The sequence below is a fragment of the Notamacropus eugenii genome, chromosome 3 (assembly GCF_028372415.1).
Source record: "Notamacropus eugenii isolate mMacEug1 chromosome 3, mMacEug1.pri_v2, whole genome shotgun sequence".
NCBI classification, from domain to species: Eukaryota; Metazoa; Chordata; class Mammalia; order Diprotodontia; family Macropodidae; genus Notamacropus; species Notamacropus eugenii.
Window position 1 is genome coordinate 209,877,633 of NC_092874.1, and position 14,207 is coordinate 209,891,839.

The 14,207-nt window shown below is 37.1% G+C and overlaps 1 protein-coding gene and 1 pseudogene across 2 annotated transcripts in view; one reads left to right on the plus strand and one right to left on the minus strand.

Annotated features, from left to right (window-relative positions):
* The first annotated feature begins 7,275 nt into the window (after positions 1-7,275).
* Positions 7,276-8,013, plus strand: LOC140533891 (cyclin-dependent kinase inhibitor 3-like; annotated as a pseudogene).
* Positions 8,014-9,237: 1,224 nt separating this feature from the next.
* The window catches only part of IL2RA (interleukin 2 receptor subunit alpha), a 45,711-nt gene continuing 40,741 nt past the window's right edge, over positions 9,238-14,207 (minus strand). Inside the window, exons 8-9 of one of the 2 annotated variants that reach the window (XM_072654233.1) lie at positions 13,180-13,246; positions 9,238-9,683 (exon numbers count right to left, since the gene is read on the minus strand). In XM_072654233.1, coding sequence (XP_072510334.1) covers positions 9,572-9,683; positions 13,180-13,246 — 179 coding nt within the window. In that variant the 3' untranslated portion in view covers positions 9,238-9,571. Of the gene's footprint in view, positions 9,684-13,179; positions 13,250-14,207 lie in introns of both variants that reach the window. The other variant, XM_072654232.1, reaches the window with a different exon arrangement.

The following is a 14,207-nucleotide window of genomic DNA, read 5'->3' on the forward strand; positions in this document are numbered from 1 at the left end:
GACGTGAGGAGAGGGAACCAGCAAAGAGAGAAAAAGGCCTGAGTACAGTTTGCTGGTGGGCGGAGGTCCGGGGTGGGGGACAGTGGCATTCACTTTCACTTTTACTTTTGCTTTAGCTCCAGGGAGTTTTGGGGAGAGGCAAGGAGGAGAAAACAGTATCTTCATCCTTTCCCTTGTATTCAAAGATTCCTCATCCATCTCCCCAGATCCCAAAACATGTCTGAGAGGAACTTAACCCGTCTTAGTAGAGACTGGTTTAGAAAGAATTCAACATTTGTCCCAGATGCTCTGTCATTTAGCACAGCTTCTAGAGATTTTCCTCCTCTTTCTTCTGGCCACTTTACCCCAAATGCCTATCCGGTCTAATGGCACCATTAAGGTACTATGAAAAGTGACAGCTTTCAGGTTTAACAATCCTTCTGAGGGTTACACGGGTAAACAATTACTTTTATCTTGTCTAGAGTGGTGAAAATTGTTGAGACTAAAATTGTTTGAGACTATAAAATTGTCTTCCACGAAGCTTCTCCTGACTCCTTCCTGCCCAGCTGAAAGTAATTTCTCCTTCAAAGTTTCTTGGAGCATTTCGTCAAGGAACATGTATCTAGAGATAGAAGGGACCTTATCTTCCATTTATTCCATTTCCCTTATCTTACAGAGGAGGAAATGGAGTCCCAGAGAGATAAAGTGATTTGTCCAAGGTCCTGCGGGTAGTGTCAGAGACATCTTTTCTTTGCCCCATCTTTTCTTTTCTTGTATAATACTTATTTGTCTATCTTATCCTGATAATACATTGTAAAGCTGGGCAGCTAAGTGGCTCAGTGGATAAAGCAATGGACTTGGGATCAGGAAGACTCATCTTTGTGAGTTTGAATCTGGTCTCAGAAACTTATTAACTGTGTGATCCTGGGCAAGTCACTTAACCGTTTGCCTTAGTTCCTTATCTGCAGAATGAACTGGAGAAGAAAATGGCAAACCCCTACAGTATCTTTACCAAGAAAATCCCAAATGGGGGCATGAAGAGTGGGACAGACTGAACAATTGTAAAGCTATTAAGGAGCAATTCCAATGCCATTCCTGACATCAGCAGTGTCTAGGTTTAAAGTCGAGTCATGTTCAAATCCTATGGAACCAGAACCCCATGTTCATGAAACTACTATATGACCATGGAAAAGTAACATCCTCTCTGTCCTGTAGTCTTATAGGCTTATATCTTATATCTATAGCCTTATATCCTCTGTAGCATTTTTTATCTAGTCTACCTCTTTTCTGGAGTCCACATTACAAACCTGTAATGGAAAAAGGACTGAACTTAAAGTTAGGAGACCTGGCTTCTAGTTACTTTATTTCATTAACTTGATGTGTAGCTTTCTGCAGAAGGCATTCATGTCTCTGCCCATCATTTTCTTCATGTGGGGAAATATTTATGCGGTGTATTTATAATTGTGAATAAATCTTATGATTCATTGTGAGAAATGAGATGGGTGTGAAAGAACTTTAAAAAGTAAAGTCCTATAAAACCCAAGAAATGTATTTATTTTCTTGTTTTTATCTTTTTTTGATGAAGTTCAAATGGAAATGATCAGAAGACAAATCATTATCTTGCTATTATTCTTTTATGGTTAATTATAAGTGGCCGCAGCATGCTTTTGTCAGAGAAGGTGCTATGCTCTATGAGCAAAGCAGAATTGAAGTAACCCAAAAGAAACACAAGATGTTCAAATTTAGAAAATCTACCCCAAATGTTCACATGGACTATTTGTGCCTGACTTTTGGTAGAGCAGTCCAAGCTCAGACTGGTCTGATCAGCTACAGTAACTTGATTCTAACTTAGTGATGTCATTTTGGTCCTCTTCAAGAACGAAAGACAATCTCCATATATATGGCCCACTTTTTTCTTTTCTTTTTCTTGGTAATTGAATAGGAGTACTGGGATATAAGTTCATCTTCTATTGGTTTTACTGAAAGCATCTTTGTGACAACTCCAGTAACAGGATGAAAGGAATCATATGTGCCTTTTGTCATGTGCCTCCCACATGAATTTAACTTTTTCTATTAGGTCTCCAAGTTCTGAAAGTTTTTAATTCCATGTAGTCTGAAGATTATGAGTATTCAGAGATGGAGGGGACCTCAGAGGTCATTAAATCTGCGTTCCAATTTTACAGATGAGGAATTGAGGCAATAGGGGTTAAGTGACTTGCCTGGTGTCACACAGATAGTAAGTGTCTGAGACCAGATTTGAACTCAATTTTTTTCTGACTCTAGGCCCAGTGCTCTATCTACTATACCACCTAGCTGTCCCATTGTAATAATGACTACCATTCTTTAAGGTTTCCAAAGTGCTTTATGAACATCTCATTTTATTCTCACAACAACCCTGAGAGGTAGATGAGAAACTATTATTATCCTCATTTTACAGATGAGGAACTGAGGCATACAGAGCTTAAAGTGACTTATCCTAAGTCACTCAGCTAGTAAGTGTCTGAGGCTAGAGCTGAACTCATGTGTTCCTGATGCCAGGTATAACCCTCTCTCTAATGTAATATCTAGTTGCCCTAACTTTACCTGCAGTCAAGAAGAATGGAGGAAATGCTTATTTCAGAATACTTGTGAAGGAGTAGTCAGTAACAGTAAGACCTAGACTTAAAAAAAGGAAAAGGATTTATTTGTACAATAATATTTATAGCAACTCTTTGTGGTGGCAAAGAAGTGGCAATTAAGAGGATGCCCATCATTAGGGGGAACGGCTGAACTAGTTGTGGTTTATGATGGTGATGGAATACTATTGTGCTATAAGAAATGATAAGCAGGATGATTTCAGAAAAACCTGGAAAGACGTATGAACTGATGTAGAAGCTGCCAAATCCTGTGTTATTCTGATTGTATTTCCACAATATTTGAATTGTTTCTTTTTGGCTGCTTGTAATATTTTCTCCTTGACCTGGGAACTCTGGAATTTGACCACAATATTCCTAGAAGTTTTCCTTTTTGGACCTCTTTCAGGAGCTGATTGGTGAATTCTTTTCTATTTTACCCTCTGGTTCTAGAATATCAGGTCAGTTTTCCTTGATAATTTCTTGGAAGATGATGTCTAGGCTCTTTTTTTGATGATGGCTTTCAGATAGACCAATAATTTTTAAATTATTTCTCCTGGATCTATCTTCCTGGTCAGTTGTTTTTCCAATGAGATATTTTACATTGTTTTCTATTTTGTCATTCTTTTGGTTTTGTTTTATAATTTCTTGGTTTCTCATAAAGTCATTAGCTTCTACCTGCTCTATTCTAATTTTTTAATTTTTTAATAGTTTATTTATTTATTTTTAGATTTTGACATTCATTTCCACAAAATTTTGAGTTCCAAATTTTCTCCCCATCTCTCCCCTTCCCCACCCTATAATACCTTGCATTTTGATTACCCTTCCCTCAAAGTACCCTTCCTTCTATCACACCCCACCCTTCCCTTGTTCCCATCTTCTCTCTTTTTCTTGTAGGGCAAGATAAATTTCTATACCGTATTATCTATATTTCTTATTTCCCAGTTATATGCAATAATAATTCTCAACATTTGTTTCTAATACTTTGAATTCCAACTTCTCTCTCTCCCTCCCCACCCATCCCCACTGAGAAGGCAAGCAATTCAATACAGTTTATATATGTGTCATTTTGCAAAAGACTTCCATAATAGTCATGTTGTGTAAGACTAACTATATTGCCCTCCATCCTATCCCATCCCCCCCTTTTTTTCTGTTCTCTCATTTGACCTTGTCCCTTCCCTAAAGTGTTTACTTCTAGTTACTCCCTTCTCCCATTTGCCCTCCCTTCTATTATCCCACTCACCCCACTTGTCCCCTTTCCCCTGCTTTCCTGTAATGTAAGATAGATTTTCATACCCAATTTAGTGAGCATGTTATTCCCTCCTTAATCCATATGTGAAGAGAGTAAGCTTCACTTTTCCCCTCTCACCTCTTTCCTTTTCTCTGCCATTGAAAAAGATTTTTCTTATCTCTTTTATGAGTGGTAGTCTGCCCCATTTCATTTCTCCCTTTCTCCTCCCAATATTTTCCTCTCTCACCCCTTAATTTTATTTTTTTATGGATATCATTTCTTCTGATTCAACTCAATCTGTACTCTTTGTTTATGTGTGTGTGTGTGTGTGTGTGTGTGTGTGTGTGATCCCTCCACCTACCCAAATACTGAGAAAAGTCTCAAGAGTTACATTATCTTTCCATGTAGGAATGTAAACAGTTTAGCTTTACAAAGTCCTTTATGATTTTTCTTTCCTGTTTACCTTTTCATGCTTTTCTTGATTCTTGTGTTTGAAAATCAAATTTTCTATTCAGTTCTGGTCTTTTCATCATGAATATTGAAAGTCCTCTATATCATTGAATGACCATTTTTTCCCTTGAAGTATTTTACTCGGTTTTGCTGAGTAGGTGATTCTTGGTTTCAATCCCAGTTCCTTTGACTTCTGGAATATCCTATTCAAAGTCCTTTGCTGTCTTAATGTAGAAGCTGCCAGATCCTGAGTTATCTTGATTGTATTTCCACAATACACAAATTTTTTCTTTCTAGCTGCTTGCAATATTTTCTCCTTGACCTGGGAACTCTGAAATTTGGCCACAGTATCCCTAGGAGTTTCTCTTTTTGGATCTCTTTCAGGAGGTGATTCGTGTATTCTGTCAATATTTATTTTACCCAGTGATTCTAGAGTATCAGGGCAGTTTTCCTTGGTAATTTCATGAAAGATAATGTCTAGGCTCTTTTTTTGATCATGGCTTTCAGGTATTCCCATAATTTTTAAATTGTCTCTCCTGGATCTATTTTCCAGGTCAGTAGCTTCCCTGAACTCCACTCTCATTTTTAAAGAACTATTTTGTTCAGTGAGTTTTTGAATCTCCATTTTCATTTGGCTAATTCTGCTTTTTAAAGCATTCTAATCCTCATTGGCTTTTTGGACCTCTTTTTCCAATTGAGTTAGCCTATTTTTAAAGGTGTTATTTTCCTCAGCATTTTTTTTGGTTTTCCTTTAGCAAGCTGTTGACTTGCTTTTCAGACTCTTCTATGGTCTGAGCCTATTTCATATTCATTTTGGATGTACTGGAGTCAGAAGCCTTGACTTCCTCTGACAGTATGCCTTGTTCTTCCTCATCTGAAAGGATGGAAGAAGATACCTGTTCACCAAGAGAGTAACCTTCTATGGTCTTATTTTTTCCACTTTCTGGGCATTTTCTCATCGTTACTTGACTTCTGAATCCTTTGTCAAGTGGAGGGTCCTAGTCCTCCTCCTCCTCCGAGGACTGTGTTCAGGGTTTAGATTCAGATCAGCTGCTCAATTCCCCCAGGGGCTTTGGGTGGGGGTGGGACCACCACTCAGGGCTGGGGTTCAGATCCCCTGCTCAGTTCTCCCAGAGGCTTTAAGCTGAGTTGCCTGGACAATGGACCCAGGCTGCTTCCATGGTCACCGTAGCCACCCCCCACCTGCTACTGCTGCTGCTGCCACCACCTCTGCTGCCACTTGGAGTCAGCACTGGGGAGACACTGCTCTTCTCTTGCCCAGCTGGGAAAGCCCTCCCACACTGACCTTTGGAACTTTCTTTGTTGCTTGTGGGTTGAGAGATCTGGGACCCTCCCTGCTGGAGATTCTGCCCTGGAGGCCTTTTCCAGTCCTGTTCCTCCCTAGGCCACATGGCCAGGGCTGGGCTCCACTTGGCTCAGCACATTTCCTAATGGATGAGCACCCTGTTAATATCCAGTTTTTTCTTACTACAAAAATGCTTTTGAAAGATAAGTTGTTTTCCTCTTTCTTTGAGAGTATAGATCTAGTAGTGGCAATATTGGGTGATTTTTTTTTTTGGGGGGGCATGCTTTCCAGAATGGCTAGACCAATTCACAGCTGCATCACAACTGTGCATTAGTGTGCTTGCTTTTCCAAAACCCCTCTGACATTTGTCATTTTTTTTGGTCATCTTTGCTGATCTGATGGGTATAAGGTGAAACTTCAGAGCTGTTTTAATTTCCATTTCTCTAATTATTAATTTTGATGCTTCTCTGGGTTATAGCTTAGAGAGAGAGAAGATAGGTGATTCCAAAGTCACTTTAGAGTGCAGAAGGAAAAGACTCTGGAAAGAAGCTGACATGAGACAAAATAACATTAGAGACTTTATTAGAGACTTTGAGGAATTTCTCCTTAGATGTGATCTAGAACTCCCTCTTGTGGCTGAGCTGAGTCATCTCACTCTCAGCAGGAGAGTTTCTCTCTGTTATCTTCTACATGACTTCTGTTTTTGCTATTGATTTGGATAAATGGGTTTCTTTCCTGATTGCTCTGTGTGGAACTGTATTTGGTAGGAAATTAAGCCTTAGATATAATGCTTGGGGTCTGTTAGCTTGAACCTGAAAAACCCCTAGACTAAATAGTATTTAAAGGAGTAGATAAATATAATTCTAGCCTGGTACCTTCTCTGAGGAGAGCAGAGTGGCCAAACTTTTGGCCCAACATCCTGCTTCTCTTCCTGGTAGGAAGGGTAAAGGAAGAGGCTAGAGATGTCTACCCTACCCTCTTCAAGTCACACAGTAATATCCTTAGGGATAGACTTTTACTATACTTATCAATGTGAATATGTATATATATGTATACATACACACATATATGTGTGCATATATATATATCTTATAAGATCTTCATCATTGAAACAGACTGCAAAGATTTTTTCCCCAATTATCAGTTTCTCCTGTAATTTTACTTGCATTGGTTTTGTTTGTGCAAAATCTTTTAAATCTCATGTGAGCTTTTCTAATCATTGTTTGATTATAAACTCCTCATCCATAGATGTGAAATTAATTTCTTCCTTGCTTATGCTGTCATCTTTTATGTATGCTGTATATTTATTGGATATTTCCTCATTTTGCTCCTGCTGGACCTACTCCCCACTGATGAGGAAATTGAGGGGATTAAGACAGCAGATGGTTGTGTGGGAATTGAGTGAACCACACTGGCTCAATCTTGTGACTCAATTTTGGAGCTAGCTCAATTCTCTTTCTATTCAACTAAGGGTCTAGTCCAATTTCTGTATTGTGAGATATACATGCTGCCTTACGACTAAGAGAGAAGAAATCCTAGGAGGTGGTACCAGCATCCTTCTGGTCCACTTGAGCACCTGGGTTCCCTTTCTCTTTTAGGAGTATCTGAGCCAAAAACTGTTACTACCAGCTTACTTGAGTCATAATTGCCCTAACAATGAGGATGCTTTTATTTTGTGTATAGATAACTCCTGTAAAGATTTTGTACAGTTTGGGCTCCCAGCAGCCTCCCTGTGAAGGTGATGCCCAGTGTAATGCAGATGAATGAGTTTGACACAAGATGAAGAGTGAGTTGAAAATGAACAGACTCTATTTTACCCTTATCCTTTGCATTTGTTCTCAATCCCTAGGTTTATGTTCTCTTTCAGGTTATAAATTTAAAGATTTTAGGAGAAATCTCCAAAAGGACATAGGAGAGCTAAAGAACTATTGTATACAAGATATATTTATATTCTCTCTCTATATATTTATATTCTTGAGGAGAGCTGTCAAAATATTGGGTACCAAAACTTTTAGACTTCTCTTGGCAGCATGGAATCGTTATTCACCACCACCCCATCCTAGATGGAGATAACAGTGACTTAGATTGATGCTTTGGAATCTTTCAGGAGCTTGCAATCTTTCTTGAAAATAAATGGAAAATATTAATACATTGTCATGTAGGACTTGGATGATCTTGTTTTGTACCAGCTTGCCTCCTACTATACTTATCTGATACAGTATCACCACAGCAGGCAATTTGAGCGGTCTTTGAGATTTAAGAGGATCTGGGGCCATACAGATTCTAAAGCAATAGAATAATCTCCATAATTTCTGAGACAAACTGGGTGCACATCTGTCAATAAAAGACTTAGTATCAAGATCTGTATTTAGATAAAGAACAAAATCAATTTATTACACACAAATAAGATGCTTCCTGAAATTTTATATAGTCATCAGAACCTGTTACTGTTGTAATCAATTCAAATGAAAACAGGCCTATACAGATATATCCCTATAGTTTTTCCACAGTGTTCACTTTGTGTTCTTATTTGAGAGTATTAGATACATAAAAATATCCTTCCCGTAAATGGGCCCCTTGTCTGTTTTATATGACACTGTATTGCATGATTGCTTTCAACATCATCAGATATTTGTCATGATTCCTATGTAGTGCTAATTAGTAAGAAAAATAGAACCTACCCTGGTCCTTGACCCATAGCGCTTGACTATGAGAAGAATGGAAATTCATCTGGGTACCTCGGTTCTTGATTTTTGTCGATTCTGGTTTACTTGCTTATAGTGGTCTGCATCCTGACTGCTGCATAATTTGCTTTTTTCTCTCCCTATGTACTGCCCCATCTGAATTCCTTTCATCTTACTTTTCTATTTTTAACCTATAAAATTATGTGGATATCAGTTTTCTTTAAAGATCTTCACTATAATTGTTTATTATTGATTTTAACCAATCTAGATTGAATCATATGCTTTACAGCTCAACTAAATTAAGAAAATGTAACTTAATTTAGCATCCCTTCTCAAACCAATTTAATAAAGAGGTATCCTGATTTAAATTATGTTTCCAAGAATACCCAAAACTCTCACATGAACTTTAGACAAGGAAGACAACAATATTCAAGGTCACTTAGTTTTAATTGGTCATTTTCCTCTTATTTGCCTCAAGCCTGGGAAGTCAAGTCAAACATATTAGTCATTATTCCATCCCCCTGAGAATGGAAAGGACATGCAATAAAATTGGAAAATATTTGACCTGGCTCTACTCAGAGTTAATAGTCCTAATAGTTTCAAATGACCCCAAAATCATAATTAAAAAATTTGGATAGATCTCATTTGGCCATATGCTTATTTGAAAATAGATAGATACATATATACCAACTAATGTACAAAGCATCATTCTATTTACATGAGTAATCAGAGTATTAGAGGTGTGTGTGTGTGTGTGTGTGTGTGTTCATGTGTGTTCATGTCCTTTCTCTCTCATCCCACAACCAAATCGAAATCTCTTTTAAGGCAGAGAGCAAGTCTTATTTATCTTTGTATCTCATCAAGACTTAGCACTGTACACAGCCACTGTTTAATAAACATTTTGTTGAATGAATGAATGGAATGGAATGAATGGAATCAGAGGGTAATTTGACACCTAAAGAAACCTAATGAAGAGCTCTATTTCTTTTTCCTATTTTCTATTTTTTTCTATCCCGCTACTAGGTCATGTTAGTAGAGAGCTTACCAGCTTTTCACAACCAGTGGATCAAGATGGACTGTGTTTAGAAGCTGACAGAGCACAAAATTTAATCTGTAAATGGGTGCTGATCTTTGCTTTTGATGTAAGTATGTAACTGTGTCTTCTCTCTTAAGTCAGGGGATCAAATATGACAAAAACTGACACTTTTGAAAGATTTGCTGCCGTTAATATTGGCTTGACAGGTGAACTTTTGGCTTATGTGGTTGTTCCTTGGGATGTCAGAGAAAAACAAGAAAGGCTTCTAGCACACTAAGCAGACAAGAGTCCTACAGCATTGTCAGGCGTGTGATTCTTGCCACAGTATTGTTGGTTTCTTACTTCTCTTTTTTTGGTCTTTTCTTTGTCAGTTTGCTGTCTCCTCCTGCAGTAACACAATATAAGCATAGCTATGTAAAATAATATAATACAGTTACAGGTAAATTGCTATTCTCTATCCTCATTATAAGGAGAAGAAATTAAAATTTCATAGGTGCTCTAGTTTTAAATTCCATTCCAGGATACTATTACTATCAGGACACTGACAATATCTGGCCACAAATTTTCATAAATCTTCAGTTACTCACTAGACTATAGGCCAAAACTGATTGTCTTTCTAAGCTGTTTTTCTTTATACTACTGTTATTGTATAAATTTTTCTACCGATTATGTTCACTTTATTCTGTATTAGTTCATATAGTTTTTTTCCAGGTTTCTCTGAAACTATTTTGTAGTTTTTTATGGTGCAATTCTATTCTGTTACATTTGTATGTAATGTGATTGGCCATTTCCAATAGATGGGCCCCCTTTTAGTTCCTAGTTCTTTATTACTACATAAAGAGTTGCTACAAGTATTTTACACATATGCATATTTTCTCTTTCTTTGATCTCTTTGGGGCACAGATCTAATGGTAGTATTGCTGGATCAAAGGAGATGTACATCTTCAAATTGCTTTCCAGAATGACTGAACCAATGCATGTATATGTACGTATCCATACCACATTTCCAACAATTGTCATTTTCTTTTTTATTATCTTTCTCAACCTAATATATGTGAGAATGAACCTCAGAATTGCTTTAATTTGCATTTCTCTAATTATTAGTGATTTGGAGCCTTTTTTCGTGTTTCTTGATAGGTGGGATTTCTTCCTTTGAATACTGCCAATTCACATCCTTTGATCTATTAGACAGGTAATAGCTCTTACTCTTATAAATTCTTATATCTTGGATATGAGACCTTTATCAGAGAAATTTGCTGCAAAAAGCTTCCCTAGTTAAATTTTACCTTCTAATTTTAACTATATTGGTTTTGGTTGTTCAAAATCTTAAAATTTTTATGTAATCAAGATTGTCCATTTTATCTTCTGTAATTTTCTTATCCCCCATTTTGGCCATGAACTCTTTTCCTAGCCGTGTACTTGAAAGAATTTTTTCCTTGCTCCTCTAATTTGTTTATGATGTCATGAAGACTCTGAATATTTGTTACAAGAAGTTGGTTTTTCCTCCCTTCCTCCCTCCTCTCTGTCGCACCCCCTACCACTTGGGTGCTGGTGGTAGTGGTGGAAGGGATGGCAGAGAAAGAAAAGAAATGCTTGCTAACTAAATGAAATAAAAGATAAAGAAGCTATTCAGGTTCTTAACATCTTTCTCGTTTATCTTTTTGTTTCATTTATATAGATCCAAAAAGGGAAGATTGACATCACTATCAATGTTTTGTAGTTTTATTGTCTATTTCTACTTGTAGCTTGACTAGTTTTTCCTGGCTTAGATACAATTCCATTAAGCACACATATATTAAATATTTATTTAATCAGCTATAGTGCCTTTAAGCATAATGTAATTTCCCTGTTTATCTCCTTGAATAATGTCTATTTTTACTATTTCTCTATTTGAGGTCATGATTGCCATTCCTGCTTCTTTGGGTTTAACTGAGGCATAATAAATATTTCTCCAATCTTAATTTTATCTCCTTGCAAATTTTTATGTTTTGTGTTTTTCTTATGAATAATATATTTTTGAATTCTTCTAATCTATCCTCTTCCATTTTATGAATTTGCATTCATTGTTATAATTGTTAATTATGTGTTTTCCTCCATCATATTCTCTTATGATTTTCCTTTCTTACCTCCCTTCAAATAAAATAAGAGAATAGAATCTACACTGATAATATATAACTGGTCCCATTCCTCTGTCTCTCCTTTCCTCTTAGCCTGTATCTCAGTCTCTAGTTCTCTTTCTTTCTCTCCTTTTAATGTCCCTTTATAATCTGGCCTCCATAGTTGGAATTGGTTATACTTTTGAGTATACTCTTTTCCCTCTCCCTTCTTCCTTTCTCTGTTCCTATCCTCCCTTTGAATTTAATATATTTTCACACTAAACTCATGCCAGGCTTAAATAAGAGTGTGGTTCATGAGATGTCTGCACTCCCCAGCCTGGACTTCCATGTTTGTATATTCTTTTGGTATACTGTACATGACAAACTCACCTTTTTTCCAAATTTTCCTCTCACTGTGAAGAACATTACCAGTCTTTCAGCCACCCATGTTAGAAACCTGGGTGTCATTTTAAAATCCTTACTGTCACTAAACCCACGTATAAAATTTGTTGGACAAATCTTGTCTCCACAATATCACTTGTACATATCACCTTTTAAATTTAATCTATTTTATTTCCTCCATTCACTCTTGCAATCCTTATGGCCAAGCCATTCCTTTTTCAAAAGTTCTACTTATTACTTGTTTTAGAGTTACTTTCTTTTTTCTGGATTTATGTTTTGGGCTTCTCTTATCTCATAATATTTCTTCATCATGTTAAGAGTTTTCTTCTGTTAACTCGTGTAAGAGGAAACTAACTAATAGGGTTCCAATCCTAGCAATACATGCAGAAGACCCACTGGAAGTTTAGTGAAACTGTTTCTGGAATTTATATCATTACAAACTTCTAGAAGTATGTCCATCAAACATCCAGGTGGGTACTGGGTACCCTGAACATGCTGCCAGGATTGGGGCCTTTTTACATTCATGTCTCCAGTCTTAGTTCCTCGATAGTGACTTTGTGCTTTGCCAGGTCCTATCCTATTCTACACTATTGGAATGGGTGTCTACATTCCACTTTTCCCTCGCTGCCTTCTTCCATAACCTTAATCTGGGACAAGGAGCTAGATCTGGATCTGCTATCAAGCTCTGTCTTTTGTGTCATCTTCCAGCACAGATGCTGGTCTCTTTTCTGCCTTGGTGTCATTCCTCCTGTGCTCAGTCACCAAATGTTGGTGGCCTTTTCCCTTGCTGAATAGCTCAGAGGCCAAACAATATATCAGAGATTTGAAATCACCCTAGGTCTATGCTTCCTTGGGAATCCCAGTATCAGCTGTCTAAGGAGGGTCTTTCCCATCTCTGTCCCCATCTCCTTCTATATTCATCTTTTGGGAGTTGGCTTTGACAACTGATGGGTCTCTGACAGTTTAGGACTGATATTGTTCTGGATTCAGGGGAATTCATTCATGCTGACTTCGGATTCTGACATGTACTTAAGCAAAGCTCCCCATTGCCCCTAAGATACAAACTCTACTATTTGGCCTTTAAAGCTCTTGATAGTCTAGCACCAGCCTATCTGAGCTGGTAAAAACTGGTTTTACTGGTATAGCCTTAGCCCTCCACCCACCAAAAATGCATTTATGCCAAGGTTAATAAACTCAGAGACCTGGAATTATCCTTAGCACTCCCTAAAGTGATTGGTATGTCGTTGGGGACTGATAAGTGCTTGTTGAGTGACTGAAGTTATGTTTGTACCTGAAAAAGATATTGCCCAGGTCCATAACCATTATCTATTTTTAAGTCTTTTTCCATTTTCTGCAAAATGTATGTGTTAGTATTTGACTTACCATTTTTTCCTCCAGGTGATCCAGACCAGGAAGATTACAAGACTCAGCAGGAAAATACAAGCAACAACTGCTAAGTAGATACAATACAAAATTAAGTCTTTTAGCTTGTAAGAAGTAGTAGTGAGCATGAGCCTGGTAGACTAGGCAAATCTCCTTTACAATTAAGCTTTTAGACAACGGTTCCCCAAAGAAAGAAATGCTTGTTGAATGACTGATTGCTCATTCCTTGTCCAACTTTCAGTAGAGCAAAAACTTCAGGTTGTCTCTACAGACCCTCTTAGAAGTCAAGAAGGCTGGATTGGGGAGAAGGCTTTTTTCATGGAAAATGCTGTGATGTCATCCCTACTATTCTGTACTTGAGAAGGTTGAGAGAAGATGATTCAGAAAGGTTCAGAGGTCCATCAGACCAGGAGAGAGAGTATAGGTAGATGCTAGGGGAGAATGGAAAGTTTGAAGAGGTTGAGAAAAGAGAGGTAGGTGTAAGATGAACACCTAACTATTGGCCATCCCTAGGTATATGTTATCATCTTTGATGTGTAACTATCACATTTAATTCGTTAAACCAAATGGTTTTTTTTGGTATTCTATTATTTTGTTAGTCCTATTATTTGTTACCCTAAGTATTTGCTTGAATGGAATAATATTTACTAATATATTTTTTAAACTGTATAAATTTGTTAACATTTTATAAATTTATTCAAATTTAATAGTACACTGTCATTATAAAAACTACCCCACACAATGCATAACTAAGAATTATTTCTTTCCACTTTGCTTATGTTATTTCATTAATATATTCACAAAATATCCAATCTCATTTCCAATTAGTAAGCATTTACTTAGCACCTACTACAAACTTGGCACTGTGCTGGATGCTAAGGATACAAATACTAAAATCCTGTCCTCAAGGAATTTAAATTTTACTTGGGGGAGGGGGCAAGAAGAAGAATATCAAATTTTTAGAGCAGTAAATACAGACATATATAACATACAAGAAAAGTGATTTGGGGAGGTTCCAATAATCTGAA